We start from the raw sequence: 19,739 nt of genomic DNA, 5'->3' as shown, positions 1-19,739 counted from the left end.
AGGCATTAGGGGAGACTGGGAGACATTGGGAAACACTGTGGAGCACCAGGGATACTGGGATAGACTAGGGGATGCTGGGATACACTGGGAGGCATCAGGGGACACTGGGATACACTGGGAGGCATCAGGGGACACTGGGATACACTGGGAGGCATCAGGGGAGACATTGGGAAACACTGGGGAGCACCAAGGATACTGGGATACACTAGGGGATACTGGGATACACTGGGAGGCATCAGGGGACACTGGGAGACATTGGGAAACACTGGGAGGCATCGGGAGATACTGAAATACACTGAGAGGCATCAGGGGACACTGAGATACACTGGGAGGCATCAGGGGACACTGAGATACACTGGGAGGCATCAGGGGATACTGGGATAAACTGGGAGGCATCAGGGGACACTGGGAGGCATCAGGGGATACTGGGATACACTGGGAGGCATCAGGGGACACTGAGATACACTGGGAGGCATCAGGGGACACTGGGATACACTGGGAGGCATCAGGGGACACTGGGATACACTGGGAGGCATCAGGGGACACTGGGATACACTGGGAGGCATCAGGGGAGACATTGGGAAACACTGGGGAGCACCAGGGATACTGGGATACACTAGGGGATACTGGGATACACTGGGAGGCATCAGGGGATACTGGGATACATTGAGAGGCATCAGGGGACACTGGGATACACTGGGAGGCATCAGGGGACACTGGGATACACTGGGAGGCATCAGGGGACACTTGGATACACTGGGAGGCATCAGGGGATACTGGGAGGCATCAGGGGATACTGAGAAACACTGGGAAGCATCAGGGGATACTGGGAGACATTGGGAAGCATTAGGGTACACTGGGAGACATTGGGAAACACTGGAAGGCATCAGGGGATACTGGGATACACTGGGAGGCATCATTGGATACTGGGATATACTGGGAGGCATCAGGGGACACTGGGATACACTGGGAGACATCCTGGGATACTGGGAGGTATCATGGGATACACTGGGAGGCATCAGGGGACACTGGGATACACTGGGAGGCATCAGGGGATACTGGGATACACTGGGAGGCATCAGGGGACACTGGGATACACTGGGAGGCATTAGGGGAGACTGGGAGACATTGGGAAACACTGTGGAGCACCAGGGATACTGGGATAGACTAGGGGATGCTGGGATACACTGGGAGGCATCAGGGGACACTGGGATACACTGGGAGGCATCAGGGGACACTGGGATACACTGGGAGGCATTAGGGGAGACTGGGAGACATTGGGAAACACTGTGGAGCACCAGGGATACTGGGATAGACTAGGGGATGCTGGGATACACTGGGAGGCATCAGGGGATACTGGGATACATTGAGAGGCATCAGGGGACACTGGGATACACTGGGAGGCATCAGGGGACACTGGGATACACTGGGAGGCATTAGGGGAGACTGGGAGACATTGGGAAACACTGTGGAGCACCAGGGATACTGGGATAGACTAGGGGATGCTGGGATACACTGGGAGGCATCAGGGGATACTGGGATACATTGAGAGGCATCAGGGGACACTGGGATACACTGGGAGGCATCAGGGGACACTGGGATACACTGGGAGGCATCAGGGGACACTTGGATACACTGGGAGGCATCAGGGGATACTGGGAGGCATCAGGGGATACTGAGAAACACTGGGAAGCATCAGGGGATACTGGGAGACATTGGGAAACACTGGGAGGCATCAGGGGATACTGGGATACACTGGGAGGCATCATTGGATACTGGGATACACTGGGAGGCATCAGGGGACACTGGGATACACTGGGAGACATCCTGGGATACTGGGAGGTATCATGGGATACACTGGGAGGCATCAGGGGACACTGGGATACACTGGGAGGCATCAGGGGATACTGGGATACACTGGGAGGCATCAGGGGACACTGGGATACACTGGGAGGCATTAGGGGAGACTGGGAGACATTGGGAAACACTGTGGAGCACCAGGGATACTGGGATAGACTAGGGGATGCTGGGATACACTGGGAGGCATCAGGGGACACTGGGATACACTGGGAGGCATCAGGGGACACTGGGATACACTGGGAGGCATTAGGGGAGACTGGGAGACATTGGGAAACACTGTGGAGCACCAGGGATACTGGGATAAACTAGGGGATGCTGGGATACACTGGGAGGCATCAGGGGACACTGGGATACACTGGGAGGCATCAGGGGACACTGGGATACACTGGGAGGCATCAGGGGAGACATTGGGAAACACTGGGGAGCACCAGGGATACTGGGATACACTGGGAGGCATCAGGGGACACTGGGAGACATTGGGAAACACTGGGAGGCATCGGGAGATACTGAAATACACTGAGAGGCATCAGGGGACACTGAGATACACTGGGAGGCATCAGGGGACACTGGGAGGCATCAGGGGATACTGGGATACACTGGGAGGCATCAGGGGACACTGAGATACACTGGGAGGCATCAGGGGACACTGAGATACACTGGGAGCCATCAGGGGATACTGGGATACACTGGGAGGCATCAGGGGACACTGGGATACACTGGGAGGCATCAGGGGACACTGAGATACACTGGGAGCCATCAGGGGATACTGGGATACACTGGGAGGCATCAGGGGACACTGAGATACACTGGGAGCCATCAGGGGATACTGGGATACACTGGGAGGCATCAGGGGACACTGGGATACACTGGGAGGCATCAGGGGACACTGAGATACACTGGGAGCCATCAGGGGATACTGGGAGGCATCAGGGGATACTGGGATACACTGGGAGGCATCAGGGGACACTGAGATACACTGGGAGCCATCAGGGGATACTGGGATACACTGGGAGGCATCAGGGGATACTGGGATACACTGGGAGGCATCAGGGGATACTGGGAGACATTAGGAAACACTGGGGAGCACCGGGGACACTGGGTCCCTGATCTCCTAGAAGACAGGAGGTCCCCATAGTGTACTATAGATGAAAAGGTGTGTTTATGAAGGAACAAATCCACTCACATTTACATGAAGAATACCGGCATGTAGTACACACAGCGGGGCCACGGCTCCCATGTCACTTCCGGTCTCAGCACTGACACCCGGCTCCGCCCACACACATCATCACACCATGTGACTTCTTTAGTGGGATTTGGCCGGGGGCTGTCTGCCTCTGTATACAGCCGTGTCTAATTGTGAATTCCATACACACCGCAAATAATATTTACAGATTTTATTTAGTTTGATTATTATATAACTTATCACATTGTATGGTGTATGTCTGCACTATTCATTCATTACAGGCGCAGGATAATACACTCCTAACTTTGTTACCCTTATACTATATAATTTATATTGTACATTACATACTCCTGACCCCTGCACTATATATTCTATGTTGTACATTACATACTCCTGACCCCTGCACTATATGCTCTATGTTGTACATTACATACTCCTGACCCCTGCACTATATACTCTTTGTTGTACATTACATACTCCTGACCCCTGCACTATATACTCTATGTTGTACATTACATACTCCTGACCCCTGCACTATATACTCTTTGTTGTACATTACATACTCCTGACCCCTGCACTATATACTCTATGTTGTACATTACATACTCCTGACCCCTGCACTGTATACTGTATGTTGTACATTACATACTCCTGACCCTTGCACTGTATACTGTACTTTACATACTCCTGACCCCTGCACTATATACTCTATGTTGTACATTACATACTCCTGACCCCTGCACTGTATACTCCATGTTGTACATTACATACTCCTGACCCCTGCACTATATACTCCATGTTGTACATTACATACTCCTGACCCCTGCACTATATACTCTATGTTGTACATTACATACTCCTGACCCCTGCACTATATACTCTGTTGTACATTACATCCTCCTGACCCCTGCACTATATACTCCATGTTGTACATTACATCCTCCTGACCCCTGCACTATATACTCTATGTTGTACATTACATACTCTTGGCCCCTGCACTATATACTCTATGTTGTACATTACATACTCCTGACCCCTGCACTATATACTCTATGTTGTACATTCCATAGTCCTGACCCCTGCACTATATACTCTATGTTGTACATTACATACTCCTGACCCCTGCACTATATACTCTATGTTGTACATTACATACTCCTGACCCCTGCACTATATACTCTGTTGTACATTACATACTCCTGACCCCTGCACTATATACTCTATGTTGTACATTACATACTCCTGACCCCTGCACTATATACTCTATGTTGTACATTACATACTCCTGACCCCTGCACTATATACTCTGTTGTACATTACATACTCCTGACCCCTGCACTATATACTATATGTTGTACATTACATACTCCTGACCCCTGCACTATATACTCTATGTTGTACATTACATACTCCTGACCCCTGCACTATATACTCTGTTGTACATTACATACTCCTGACCCCTGCACTATATACTCTATGTTGTACATTACATACTCCTGACCCCTGCACTATATACTCTATGTTGTACATTACATACTCCTGACCCCTGCACTATATACTCTGTTGTACATTACATACTCCTGACCCCTGCACTATATACTATATGTTGTACATTACATACTCCTGACCCCTGCACTATATACTCTATGTTGTACATTACATACTCTTGATACTATAAAGTTCAAAACTTTACAGCCTATATAATAAGTTGTACATTACACAGGCCTTACTTATTTTGCTCCCATTTATAAAGAATACCCAACATTTGTCATTGCTCGGTGAATTCATGTCACATTCTTTTGGTTAACTTTTTAAAAACAGACCTCCGAGTGTTTGTGAAATCTCCCACCACAAAATGTACTCAGCCAATGACAGGTCAGGACTCCATTTTTATTCTTCTGCCATCAATGGCCAACCTGGTCCCACACTTCATCCATGTCTTTGGGGACCTCTGATCTCCTTATGAACTGTTTCTTCCATGATGAAGATCAGCCATGGAGTATATCTGAGGTGTATATCAGGGTGTGCTTCTTCCCCACGAGAGCTGGGATGTCCAGCAACATTCATCTAGAAGACATTTCCCGCACTCAAGGCACTAATACACCTCCAGGGTTGTGTGGGACCCCTGATGTACAGGAAGACAGGACTTCAGTGAGGAACATTTCCCTCACTCAGGACAGGAAAGTGGCTTCTCCCCATGTGAGATCTCTGATGTCTGTAAAGATGGGACGTCTGTGAAAAATATTTCCCACATTCAGGACAGGAATATGGCTTCTCCCCCGTGTGACATCTCTGATGACTGGAAAGATGGGACCTCACTAAAAAACATTTCCCACACTCAGGACAGGAATATGGCTTCACCCCTGTGTGAGACCTCTTATGTGTGTAAAGATTGGACTTCACGGAAAAACATTTCCCGCACTCAGGACAGGAATATGGCTTCTCCCCCGTGTGTGATCTCTGATGTATGGAAAGATAGGACCTCAATGAAAAACATTTCCCGCACTCAGGACATGAATATGGCTTCTCTACCATATGAGATTTCTGATGGTTGACAAGTACTGATTTTTTGGCAAAACATTTCCTGCACTCAGGACAGGAATATGGCTTTTCTCCTGTGTGAGATCTTTTATGCACATTAAGCTCTGATTTACACCGGAAACCCTTCCCACACTCAGGACAGGAGAACCTCTTCTCTGTTGAAAGGCCGGCCCGGTCCCGCACAGTCTGATGTTCCTCAGGATACGAGGAATCCGATGGTCCATCTACACTGGGTGGTGCCGGATGGACATTGGAGGGAGCCGGGTTTTCTCCTGGACTATACTGTGTGATGTCCTCATCTTCTACTTTCCAGTCTGGAGACAAAGTGAGACAATCCTCAGAGGTTTTCCTCATCTCCCGGCCATGGACTAAAATACAAAGACAAAGAGGATTACTAGACAGGAGCTGATTGGTTCCCCCAAACCAGGACTCCGCCCACATCAGGCAGCTTGATCTCTGAGGAGCTGACAATTCCACCCTCAAGGGAACTAGAAAATGGCTCCTCTGATCTCCTACCAGGTCATTTCTTTATTCACGGACCTTAGTCAGAGAGTGAGGAAACAACCAGAACTGTCTTTTATAGGAGGGACAGTGATGAGGGGATTATAGGACAAGGGTCCCCGCCCCCTCTATCACTCATCGCCATCTTCCCAACACAAGAAGTACTGCACTTCCTTATTTAGTCCATGATTTAGTCATGAAGAACAGCGGGGCTGAGCCCCACCAGAGGTCAGAGAGTGAGGATGGGGGGAGAACAACCAAGATGAAGACTGGACTGATCCTGAAGACCACCATCATTGGGGTATTGACTCCTCCCTCATTATCAATTTCTGTTTAAGGGTCCAAAGTTGGAGGATGTTATCACATTATTATCACCATGTAAAAGTCTGTGCTCCAATCACATCATCCGATATAAAATGTCCAGCTGGTAGGAAATGGGGGGAACAAAAGAGAATCCATAATATGTGTATATATAGCAGTGGGGGAGGGGGGAGAGCAGAAGTCAGGAGTATGTAATGTACAACATAGAGTATATAGTGCAGGGGTCAGGAGTATGTAATGTACAACATAGAGTATATAGTGCAGGGGTCAGGAGAATGTAATGTACAATATAGAGTATATAGTGCAGGGGTGAGGAGTATGTAATGTATTACAGTATATAATGCAGGGGTCAGGAGGATGTAATGTACAATATAAAGTATATAGTGCAGGGGTCAGGAGTATGTAATGTACAACATAGAGTATATAGTGCAGGGGTCAGGAGTATGTAATGTACAACATACAGTATATAGTGCAGGGGTCAGGAATATGTAATGTACAACATAGAGTATATAGTGCAGGGGTCAGGAGGATGTAATGTACAACATAGAGTATATAGTGCAGGGGTCAGGAGTATGTAATGTACAACATAGAGTATATAGTGCAGGGGTCAGGACTATGTAATGTACAACATAGAGTATATAGTGCAGGGGTCAGGAGTATGTAATGTACAACATAGAGTATATAGTGCAGGGGTCAGGAGTATGTAATGTACAACATAGAGTATATAGTGCAGGGGTCAGGAGTATGTAATGTACAACAGAGTATACAGTGCAGGGGTCAGGAGGATGTAATGTACAACATAGAGTATATAGTGCAGGGGTCAGGAGCATGTAATGTACAACATAGAGTATATAGTGCAAGGTTCAGGAGTATGTAATATACAACAGAGTATATAGTGCAGGGGTCAGGAGTATGTAATGTACAACATAGAGAATATAGTGCAGGGGTCAGGAGTATGTAATGTACAACATGGAGTATATAGTGCAGGGGTCAGGAGTATGTAATGTACAACATGGAGTATATAGTGCAGGGGTCAGGAGTATGTAATGTACAACATGGAGTATATAGTGCAGGGGTCAGGAGTATGTAATGTACAACATGGAGTATATAGTGCAGGGGTCAGGAGTATGTAATGTACAACATAGAGTATATAGTGCAGGGGTCAGGAGTATGTAATGTACAACATAGAGTATATAGTGCAGGGGTCAGGAGTATGTAATGTACAACATAGAGTATATAGTGCAGGGGTCAGGAGTATGTAATGTACAACATAGAGTATAGTGCAGAGGTCAGGAGGATGTAATGTACAGCATAGAATATATAGTGCAGGGGTCAGGAGTATGTAATGTACAACATAGAGTATATAGTGCAGGGGTCAGGAGTATGTAATGTACAACATATTGTATAAGATACAGCAGAGAGGAGTATATAGTATCAGAATGATGTAATGTACAACATAGTGTATATAGTGCAAGGGTCAGACGAATGTAATGTACAACATAGAGTATATAGTGCAGGGGTCAGGAGTATGTAATGTACAACATGGAGTATATAGTGCAGGGGTCAGGAGTATGTAATGTACAACACATATATAGAGCAGGGTCAGGAGTATGTAATGTACAACACAGAGTATATAGTGCATGGGTTAGGAGTATGTAATGTACAACATACAGTATATAGTGCAGGAGTCAGGAGGATGTAATGTACAATATCAATTATATAGTGTAATGGTAAGGGCTCATAATATTGGTATTCAGTAATTAAAGGTCCTTAAAGGGTTGCTTGCCTCCCATCTCCTGAGACTGCACTCAGTGACTTGGGGCTGGGACATTACAGACATATCCCTCCACCCGGCACAGCCAGCAGATAAAAGTGAAGGTACCCTGGAAGAATCAGGCACAAGGCAGAAGACCCCAGTCACATGTCCTGGGTAATAGTAAAAATCAACATTTTGCTGCCAGCTGAACCCCAGAACCTCCATAAATCCAGTCTAGAGACATAAATTGTGTCTGCAGCACAGAGAAGGAAGATTATCCGAGAGAAATCCAGGAATACAGGACGGGGAACACAGCTCAGGAAAGTGACCAGGGGATTACAGGCTGATATCACCCAGTCCCCGCCCTACTCTGGACCAATCAGTGAGCAGTATGGGTGGAGGAATGGATTTAGTGTTCATGACCCACCTGTGCTGATCTCTGTAGGAGTGTCCTCCTCTATAAATGTCCCCGTTATTCCATCCTCCTCCATAGACTGCTGATCATCCCTCACATACGCCTCTTCTTCTTCAACCTCAAATTCTCTCAGGTTTCCACTCTGAATATATAATAAAATGACATCAATGGTAACAATGCAGATAATGTACAGATCCTAATGATACTATCAGTGATTGTTCCTCATCTACCTGATGATGGTGAGGGATGGTGTGACCCCCCTGTGAAGAATCCCGGGAATACAGAGGACAGGGACATCTCTCTGGTAGATTTTTGTAGCTGGATGACTCCACCATGGTGTCCTGGTACAGATCTTTGTGTTTTTCTGGAATCTCTGACTCCTCCATCACCCCATCCTCATCCTCCTCTTCTATTTCTTCTTTTTCCTCAACTTTAGGATCTCTCAGGTTTCCACTCTGAATATATAATAAAAATGACATCAACGGTAACAATGCAGATAATGTACAGATCCTAATGATACTATCAGTGATTGTTCCTCATCTACCTGATGATGGTGAGGGATGGTGTGACCTTCCTGTGTGGAATCCCGGGAATACAGAGGACGGGGACATCTCTCTGGTGGGTTCCCATGACTGGATCCATCTGTAGGAAACACACACACTTACTGAATCCATTGTTTCTATGTGTTTATCAGATGATGGGGGATCTAGGTGGATCCTCCGTACTGCTCTCTCCTTTACAATAAAGTCTCCTCTTACCCGGTGATGTGAGGGGCGGCTGATTGTCCATCATGACGTCCTTGTAGAGATCCTTGTGTCCTTCTAAATACTCCCACTCCTCCATGGAGAAATAGACAGTGACACCCTGACACCTTATAGGAACCTGACACACACAATGATACAGTCACCATCCAGACACATCCCTTGTCTGTTACTGGAGAATGTCCCAGAATTCCCGGCACCGCTCACCTCTCCTGTCAGCAGCTCCATCATCTTCTTGGTGACTTCTAGAATCTTCTGCATGTTGTGTCTCTCAGGGTTTAGGGAGTCACATGGAGGCACTGTGATGGTCATATGATCACCTGACTTCAGAAGAGGAAATCTCTGTATTGTGGAACCAATAGGAATATCATGTTAGACTCCCAGAATCCTCCTCACCTCTCCGGTCAGGTCTGTGTTTTATTAATAGAGATGAGAGTGATGTCATATGACCTCCCAGAATCCTCCTCACCTCTCCGGTCAGGTCTGTGTTTTATTAATAGAGATGAGAGTGATGTCATGTGACCTCCCAGAATCCTCCTCACCTCTCCGGTCAGGTCTGTGTTTTATTAATAGAGATAAGAGCGATGTCATGTGACCTCCCAGAATCCTCCTCACCTCTCCGGTCAGCAGGTAGATGATCTCCAGGGTGAGGTTTAGTATCTTCTCAGTCATGTGACTCCGGTCCTCCTCCATCCTCATTGGTGCCATCATGTGATCTACAGTTGCAAGAAAAAGTATGTGAACCCCTTGGGATTACATGGAGTTTTGCATGAATTGGGCATAAAATGTGCTCTGAACGTCATCTAAGTCACAACAATAGAAGAACACAGTCTGCTGAACATAATACTACACAAACATTAGATGTTGCCATGGTTTAATTGCACATAACATGTAAACATTCACAGTGCAGGGAGGAAAAAGTATGTGAACCTTTGGACTTAACAACTGGTTGACCCTCCTTTGGCAGCAATAACCTTAACCAAACGTTTCCTGTAGTTGCAGATCAGACCTGCACAACTATCTGGAGTCATTTTGGACCACTCCTCTTCACAAAACTGTTTCAGTGTAGCAATATTCTTGGGATGTCTGGTGTGAATCGCTCTCTTTAGGTCATGCCACAGCATTTCAATCGGGTTGAGGTCAGAACTCTGACTGGGCCACTCCAGAAGGCGTATTCTGTGCTGTTGCAGCCATTGTTTTGTTGAATTACTTGTATGCTTTGGGTCATTGTCCTGTTGCATCACCCATCCTCTGCGGAGCTTCAGTTGGCGGACAGATGGTCGTACGTTTTCCTGCAAAATGTCTTGATAAACTCTGGAATTCATTTTCCCATCAATGACAACAATCCGTCCAGGCCCTGAGGCAGCAAAGCAGCCCCAAACCATGATGCTCCCTCCGCCATGTTTCACAGTGGGGATGAGGTTTTGATGTTGGTGTGCTGGGCCTTTTTTTCTCCACACATAGTGTTGTGTGTTCTTCCCAAACAACTCAATCTTGGTTTCATCTGTCCACAGTATATTCTGCCAGTAGTGCTGTGGAACATCCAGGTGCTCTTTTGCAAACCTCAAACGTGCTGCAATCTTCTTTTTGGACAGCAATGGCTTCCTCCGTGGTGTCCTCCCATGTACTCCATTCTTGTTTCATGTTTTCCTTATTGTAGATGTGTCAACAAAAATGTTAGCATGTGCCAGAGATTTCTGTAGGTCTTTAGCTGACACTCTGGGATTCTTCTTTACCTCATGCAGCATTCTGCGCTCTGCTCTTGCAGTCATTTTTACAGGACGACCACGCCTAGGGAGAGTAGCAACAGTGCTAAACTTTCTCCATTTGTAGACAGTCTATCTTACCGTGGACACATGAACATCAAGGCTTTTGGAGATACTTTTGTAACCCTTTCCAGCTTCATGCAAGTCAACAATTCTTGATTGTAGGTCTTCTAAGAGCTCTTTTCTGCGAGGCTTCTTGAAACCAGTAAACCCAAAACAGGTGTGTGTTTTTTAAAGGCAGGACAGCTGTCAGCAACACATCCAATATCATCACACTGATTGGAGTCAAGGTTGGCTCACTCCTGGCTCCAATTAGCTCTGGGAGAAGTCATTAAGCTAGGGCCTCACATACTTTTTCCTCCCTGCACTGTGAATGTTTACATGTTATGTGCAATTAAACCATGGCAACATCTAATGTTTGTGTAGTATTATGTTCAGCAGACTGTGTTCTTCTATTGTTGTGACTTAGATGACGTTCAGAGCACATTTTATGCCCAATTCATGCAAAACTCCACGTAATTCCAAGGGGTTCACATACTTTTTCTTGCAACTGTATGTGCTCGGTCTACGTTCATTGCCAACTGTATGCAATTGCACTGCATGTTGGCAGATTGTAACGTAGCAGATCTGCCAGACGGAGATCTGTGTGTGTGTGCTGGCCCAGCAGACCAGTCTGCAGACAAACTGTTGGGTGGTGGCAAGCTACCGTTTTTTGTGTGTCTGGTGTGGGGGTGTGTGGACAGTGGAAGAGTGATTAACACCGGGGTTCTAGCTTGTAGGATAGCTGGTGGAATCCTAGAAGGGTGTGCCAACTGCTAGACTGCTCCTCAACCCTTAGAGTGCACCAGATTGTATGTAAGATTTGTATCTGCCTGTGTGTGGTCAGCCAGCTGGAGTGGAGTCTCCCTCTAGTGGTGGCCAGAGGTAGTGCGGGCTGTGAAAGGGTATCCTGGCCAGTCTTATATGCTCAAACTCTCCCTTATTCACTCTTTACCCCAAGTCATGGGTGGACCACGCCTTGGTCAGCTAGTCGTCGTGGGCGTGCATTTTATCCATGACACAGTGTATAATCCATGATGTGGGACTTCTCTTGTCCTCATTACATTGGACTACAGAAACTCTTCCATTGTGACGTTTATTCCCGAGCTCTCCCAGATTCCCTCAGCTTGGAATAATGGCCGCTGTGTCTGCAGAAACGTAGAGAATACTTCCATATACCGCGTCTCTTCCACTTGTTCATCCTTCTCGTTGGGAGAACAATGACATCTCAGCTAGACTAGAGGATGTGGGGACCACCACGGGTTTATTTGGTGTTTTTAATCAACCTCCCCCCTTGTTCCAGCACTGAGGGGGTCCGGCTTCCATTTCTTCTCTACACACTGTTTGCAGAAAAAATACTTCAATTGGGAAGTTTGTCCCTTGCGGGACTTGAGACCTGAAAATGACCCTTGTCTATTATTTGGTATAATAACTCCCATGGTTCAACCCGGGGAAACGATGAAAATATGATCTTCCTCATAGAAATTCTAACAAAAGGCAACATTTTCCATTTTAGGTCAAAAATCATTTTAAATTGTTCCCCATTCACACAGAAGGAATGTACATGCTTTGTCACTGAGTGGATTGCTATACAAATGTTTTTTATGAATAGACCCCTAAATGTCAGGAGATATAATATATTCTATTATATTGTATTATATTATGTTAAATTATATAAAGACGGGAAGTATGGAGCAGATAAATGAACAGACCTCCTAGTAATGTCATTACCAGGCTGCAGCTAGGGGGAGCTCTAATGTTTGAAGTGTTCCCACAGGAGAGTGATTCCTTCTAGCTCACATATACTTTTTGTATGTCTAGTAAAATTGGACTTTTGAGGTAGAAGATTATACATTGTAGCGCCCTCCTAGTTCAGCCAGGGGGATCTACACCCTAATGGTTGGTCAGAAGCTGCTTAGCAGCTCAGGTGTGATAGCCAGAGGGGTCACAATGTGGTCAGGGCTGAAAGACTCTGCAAGCCAGCCCCTCTGGAATTTCCCCCTGCTCTAAGGCTTTAGGAAGAGGGTCTTGGAGGCAGTGGGTGGATCTGAGGAGTGGCTGACTGCAGTCTTGAGGGACCTAAAACATACATAAATAGTGTATATAATAACTCATATAGATACAATAGTCCATAAACAGGTTCAAATGTGATAGTTCAATCAAAATATGAAATATAAATATACATATAAAGTGCTGGAATGGTGAACATCTAATAAGGTGCTTGAATGGTGAAGAATCACTACGATGTGCTCCGAATAAATAAAGTCTATTTGATAAACACGGTGCTCCACCTTAACTCAATGTTCCTCCACCTAAAAAATGTATGGATGGCCGCTCTCCTCCTACCATGGACCTATGAATGAATACAGGTCAACCAAGCCTGGTAATTCCGGTGCTCTAGATGGCAGCAGATGACAGGCACCACCTTCCATACCAGTGTAAAACGGAATTCTTCTCACATGATAGAAGCAGTAACATAGCGATTTGCATTTCAAAACTCCCGCAATGACGTCACTAGGCTCCGCCCCCACACGTTACGCCACCAACCACGTGGCTTCGTCAGGGAAACCATCTAGGTAACCATGACTACTGTTCCTGCTCCCTTCTGTAGAGCCTGCAACATCGCTGGATGTCACATTTCACATGGAACAAAACCTTTTTATCATGATACACCAATAATCCGACCTACATTTATTATACAACAATATTATTCAAAGAAAAACTTTAAAAAGATCGGAAAAAAGTTTTAAAAAATCCTGTGATTTTGTACAGCCCCATTTTGTGGTCAAAAAGAATAACATCACCCAAGTAAAAATTCATTATAAATCATACTTAACACTAATCATATTAATAAAAAGGAAACATAAAAATATTAAAATAATTATTATATGATCTATAAAAACAGATAAAACCCACATTAATAATTATTGATAAAACTATTCAGGCAAATTCTACATTATGTCCTGATGGATAAAACATCTGCATTTCGTACATCCAAAAATATTATTATTATTATACAGGATTTATATGGCACCAACAGTTTGCGCAGCGCTGTACAATATAAGGGGGGCGGTACAATTACAATACATTTCAGTACAGAAGGAATAGGAGGGCCCGGCTCATGGAGCTTACAATCTGAAGGAAGGGGGAGGGGATACAAAAGGTGATGGCTGCGGGGGATGATCTGGTGGAGGTGATTCAAGTACAGTTCTTAGGTGGAGGTGGGGTAGGCTTCCCTGAAGAAGTGAGTTTTCAAAGATTGCTTAAAGGCAGACAGGGTGGGGGCTGACCAGACATGCTGTGGTAGGGAGTTCCAGAGGATGGGAGAGGCTCTGGAGAAGTCCTGTAGGCGAGCGTGGGAGGAGGTGATGAGGGAGCTAAAGAGGAGGATATCATGGGAGGAGCGGAGTGGGCGATTTGGGCAGTATCTGTGGATAAGGTTGGTGATGTAGCTAGGGGCAGTGTTGTGGATGGCTTTATAAGCTGTGGTTAGTATTTTGAATTTTATATGTTGGGTTAGTGAAAGCCAGTGGAGGGATTGGCAGAGAGGGGCAGCAGTCGCTGATCGGTTGGTAAGGTGTATGAGTCTAGCGGCAGTCACTGATCGGTCGGTAAGGTGTATGAGTCTAGCAGCAGTCGCTGATCGGTTAGTAAGGTGTATGAGTCTAGCAGCAGTCGCTGATCGGTCGGTAAGGTGTATGAGTCTGGTAGCAGTCGCTGATTGGTTGGTAAGGTGGATGAATCTAGCAGCAGTCGCTGATCGGTTGGTAAGGTGTATGAGTCTAGCAGCAGTCACTGATCGGTTGGTAAGGTGTATGAGTGTAGCGGCAGTCGCTGATCGGTTGGTAAGGTGTATGAGTCTAGCAGCAGTCCTGATCGGTTGGTAAGGTGTATGAGTCTAGCGGCAGTCTCTGATCGGTTGGTAAGGTGTATGAGTCTAGCAGCAGTCGCTGATCGGTTGGTAAGGTGTATGAGTCTATCAGCAGTCGCTGATTGGTTGGTAAGGTGTATGAGTCTAGCAGCAGCATTTATAATAGACTGAAGGGGGGATAGCCTGTGTTACGGTAGACCAGTGAGGAGGGAGTTGCAGTAATCGAGGCGGGATATAACCAAGGTGTGGATAAGTTGTTTTGTGGTGTCATTGGTCAGGAAGGGGCAGATTTTGGAAATGTTCCGGAGGTTGAGGTGGCAGGATTTAGCCAGTGAGTAGATGTAGGGCCCAAAGGAGAGGTCATAGTCTAGGATTACACCTAACACCCTGTCATGAGGGGAAGGACCAATGGTTGTGCTGTTGATCTTAATGGTAAAGTCATGAGTGGGGGATCGGGGAGAAGGAAATATTACAGCTCAATTTTTGAAAGATTTAGTTTACGGTAGTGGTGTGACATCCATGCTGATATGTCGCTCAGTAGATTTGTGATACATGAGGTGATTGAGGGGGTGAGCTGGGGAGTGGAGACATAGATCTGGGTGTCATCAGCATAGAGGTGGCATTGGAAGCCATGGGAGGTTATCAGATGGCCCAGGGAGGAGGTATAGAGAGAGAAAAGGAGGGGCCCAAGAACAGAGCCTTGGGATACCCCAACAGAAAGAGGAAGCGGAGCGGAGGAGGAGGAGTTGTATGTGACGCTGAAAGTGCACTGAGAAAGGTAAGAGGAGAACCAGGAGAGAGCAGAGTCATGGAGACCAATGGAGTGGAGTTTACTGAGGAGGAACGGGTGGTCAACTGCGTCAAAGGCAGCGGAAAGGTCAAGGAATATGAGTATAGAGTAATGGCCGTTGGTTAGGATTAGTATGGGGTAGTGGCCATTGGTTGGGATTAGTATGGAGTAGTGGCCATTGGTTAGGATGAGTACGGAGTAATGGCCATTGGTTAGGATGAGTATGGAGTAGTGGCCATTGGATGGGATGAGTATGGAGTAATGGCCATTGGTTGGGATGAGTATAGAGTAGTGGCCATTGGTTGGGATGAGTACGGAGTAATAGCCATTGGTTGGGATGAGTATGGAGTAATGGCCATTGGATGGGATGAGTATGGAGTAATGGCCATTGGTTTTAGCAGTAAGTAGGTCATTAGTGAGTTTTAGTAGGGCAGTTTCTGTGGAATATTGTGGGCAGAAGCCAGACTGTCGGGGATCAAGAAGGTTGTTGTCGGTGAGGTAGCAGTTCATATAGCTGTGAACAAGGCGCTCGGGAATCTTGGAGGCAAATGGGAGCAGGGAGATGGGTCTTAAGTTATACAAACAGGTGGGGTCCAGAGAGGGTTTTTTGAGGATGGGGGTAACCAGTGCATGTTTGAGTGTCGAGGGAGAGGTGCCCATGGAGAGTGAGAGGTTGAAGATGTGGGTTAGAGAGCTTAGGATAGAGCAGGAAGGAGGCTGCAACAGTCATGAGGGGACAGGATCCAGGGGACAGGTGGTGAAGTGGGCCTTGGAAAGGAGTTCGGTAACTTCCTCAGTGGTAACAGGGTCAAAGGAGGAGAGTGTAGAGTTTGGTGTTGGGCCTGGTATGTTGGTTAGAGGAGGAAGCTTGACACTGGAGATCTGATCACGAATGATGTCGATCTTCTTCTTGAAGTGACTGGCAAAAAGATTCTCACTGACTTAGAACCCGAACCTTATTACTACCCCTCCAGTGGGGATGGTACCCCAAAATAATAAACTGGAAGGATCTTTATTATGCACAGTAGTAAAATGTCTTGATACATTATGGTTTTTGAATCCTTTAGCGATATTCTGAACATGTTCCCTAATCCTCTCCCATAAAGGTCTATTGTGCGTCCAACGTATTGTATCCCACAGCCACATTCCAGCACATAAACTCCCCCTTCTGTCTTGTATGTAATACAATCTCTCATGAAATCATCTTTATTTGTACTTGTTGCTTTAAAATTTATTATTTTCTGTTTAGTCCCTTTAGTTCTTGTACATCCATAGCATTTTTTGCATGGGAAAAATCCTTTACCCGTGAAGAAAGAAAACTCACTTTTCTTAGGAGGATTCACCACATTTTTAACTATATTTATCAAAATATTTACCAACCCAACCAAAGTTTGTATATAGAGAGCCCCAAGGTTGTGTGACCGCATAGTTAAAAATGTGGTGAATCCCCCTAAGAAAAGTGAGTTTTCTTTCTTCACTGGTAAAGGAATATTATGTGTTTTTATTTTATTGTTTTTACCTGTTTACTGGCTAGATTGGATATATGTCAGGTATTCTATTTCTCTGGGGTTAGGAACCTTTCTTATACATGTCTTTTACAGACCCCATGGTGCCGGGAAGCGTCTATGTGCTCTTCCTAATTGGAAGACTCTCCCCACTGCTATGCTTTGGTGGAGACTCTTCCATTCCTTGACCTTGTGTCTGGGTTATTTGGTGTTTTACAGTTTTATGCTGCATATTGTTGTTTTACCACTTGAACTGACGATAGCCATTTTCTGGGTGTCTTTTGTCTCTCCCCTATTTCTTCCTTATTTTTTTATTGTTTTTTATTGAGGGTCATCTCGGGAATTTTTATTTGGTCCTGGATTCTCGATCTCCCCTACGGGGGCATGTGTGGGTCTCCCCATCGCTGTCTTGCATTTTTCTATGTCCACCTTAAGACCTAATAGTGTTGTTGTTCCCTTACTCTCCCATAATGTGCAGGTTTGGGATTCCCCTCTAAGCGTCTCATGGTTTTTTCTCGTTATAAGTCCCTGGGAGCTGATATAGGTGCTCTGCAGGAACCCCATTTTGTCTCCTCTTTCACACCACGTTATATTCATAGAGATTTCCCTGTGTGCTTTTTTGCTAATGCATCTGGGAAAAAACGAGGGGTAGCGCTCTGTTTGGCCCAGCGGTTATCCTTTACTGAATCTAAAGTGATACGGGACAAGGAAGGGCGATATCTATTGGTTAAAGGCCACTTGGGGGGAAACTTAGTGACTTTCCTGATTTACTACGCCCCTAATGTGAATCAATTAGCCTTTTTTCAATCCCTGTTTCAATCTTTAGCTCCGGAACTGGAAGGCGATGTCATTTTAGTGGGGGATTTGAATTTGGCTTTAGATCAAATGCTTGATAAATCACGTGCGACCAAACTTGCATCCCCCCGAAACAAAGTCGCAAATTTGCTCAACTTTTATATCGCTATAATTTGGTGGATGCATGGAGAGAGGCCAATCCTACTTCTAGAGACTACTCTCATTTCTCTAGAGCTCACAACCGGTATTCACGTATAGACCATATCTTTCTCCCTATGCAGTTGCTGTCTAAGTTGTGTTCGGCTAAAATTGTATGGACACCCTGGTCAGATCATGACCCGGTGATGCTAACAATCTCCAATTTAACTGCCAATCTGGCCAAGTCACACTGGTGATTGAATGAGTCCCTTCTTAGCAATGAGTCAGGTCACCTTGAAGTGGTGGAGCATTTGAACTCTTACTTTACCATTAGTACTGTTAGGAATTCCCCCTTTCCTGGAATCCTTATATTCTTATATTCTCTTTGTGCTGCGCAGCGTCTGGGTGTGGCATGGGCTCGATCGCGATCGGGCAATCAACATAACCAACACTCAAGTAGGATACAGGAAGATTGCAAAGTTTATTACGTACATTACAGCTTATAAAGGCAAAAACCACAAACCCAAATTATCCAATAGTAAGACAAACTCAAATTATCCAATAGTAAGACAAACTCAAATTATCCAATAGTAAAGCGTACCTTTAACTTCTACCCAGATACTAGACAAGGTGCACCTTTTTACTTAAACTGTTAAAATGTTAACCTCAGTCAGTACATCCTGCCATTTTTGGCTGTGTTCCCAGATCTCTTATCTGAACATCTATCTATGTTTTGTACGATATTTTGCAGACACCTGCAGTCTAGCGTTCTTCCTGTTACATTTTGTGGTTGTACATACACATATTAAAATTTTCCATATAAGCTCGAAAATAATGCTGGCATTTCTTATAACATTTACTTAAGACATAATAATTTCATCTACTTAAAGCATCACTCTAACTCTTATCACAATGCAAGCATATTGAATACAAAATGGTATACCTGAAGCAATAGCCCTAGCTCATATTTCCCCCACAACCCCCTCTTTGATCATATTGAACCTTTGTTCAACATGATCACTCAGAATACCACACCTCCTCTCTGGATTGTCCAAACAAAGTAAGTCTGGAGCCGTCTGTTGGAGAGGTGGAGTCTGGGCTCTTGTGCTTAACTGCTAGCTTCATAGTCTTACCCACTCCCCATATAGCAACTTCTAAATAAATAAAAATTGCAAAAAGAAGTGCTAGTGTATAAAGTGCAATTAATTTTTTTATAAATCTTTGGAATACCCCGGTACCACTTCCGAATATTATGGCACCTTCCATTACTTGATTGGTTGTCAGAAGAAAGGGGGTCCTCTGTTATCTCGGAATCCCCTTTGTCCTGAGATTCATCTTCCTCCGGGTCTTGAGGCCTTTGGGATGTAAGCTGTCTATGTCTTATAGGATTCTTTCATTTGTCATCAGTAAGTCTCATTTTGAACTGAAAATGTGCACTAAGTGGATGAGGTTCATTCAGTGTCTTAATAGATCTTCTAGCATACTGATCATATGTAT

The 19,739-nt window shown here is 45.3% G+C and overlaps 2 protein-coding genes across 2 annotated transcripts in view; one reads left to right on the top strand and one right to left on the bottom strand.

The window, feature by feature from the left end:
- The window catches only part of LOC149451657 (uncharacterized), a 91,372-nt gene that overhangs the window by 21,233 nt on the left and 50,400 nt on the right, over positions 1 to 19,739 (top strand). The window contains 1 exon segment of the mRNA XM_089690359.1: positions 6,678 to 6,683. Coding sequence (XP_089546485.1) covers positions 6,678 to 6,683 — 6 coding nt within the window.
- LOC149451658 (uncharacterized) lies at positions 8,215 to 19,367 on the bottom strand. The gene is made up of 5 exons (XM_089690345.1): positions 19,278 to 19,367; positions 9,336 to 9,459; positions 9,122 to 9,219; positions 8,808 to 9,032; positions 8,215 to 8,289 (listed from the first exon to the last, which is right to left on the bottom strand). The coding sequence occupies exons 1-5, from the start codon at positions 19,365 to 19,367 to the stop codon at positions 8,215 to 8,217; spliced, it is 612 nt and encodes a 203-aa protein (XP_089546471.1).

The sequence above is a fragment of the Staurois parvus genome, unplaced genomic scaffold (genome assembly GCF_062004578.1).
Source record: "Staurois parvus isolate SC_StPar_1 unplaced genomic scaffold, SC_StPar_1.0 ptg000526l, whole genome shotgun sequence".
Taxonomy (NCBI): Eukaryota; Metazoa; Chordata; class Amphibia; order Anura; family Ranidae; genus Staurois; species Staurois parvus.
This window is presented reverse-complemented; position numbering and strand designations above follow the sequence as displayed.

Excerpts from the sequence above, each read along its gene's own strand:
- LOC149451658 (XM_089690345.1), bottom strand. The coding sequence starts at position 19,367 with ATGAAGCTAGCAGTTAAGCACAAGAGCCCAGACTCCACCTCTCCAACA. Across the intron at positions 9,460-19,277 it reads TTGGACAATCCAGAGAGGAG|GTTCCTATAAGGTGTCAGGG; the intron begins GTGTGGTATTCT and ends TGTGTGTGTCAG. Across the intron at positions 8,290-8,807 it reads CCATCCCTCACCATCATCAG|GGTACCTTCACTTTTATCTG; the intron begins GTAGATGAGGAA and ends TGATTCTTCCAG.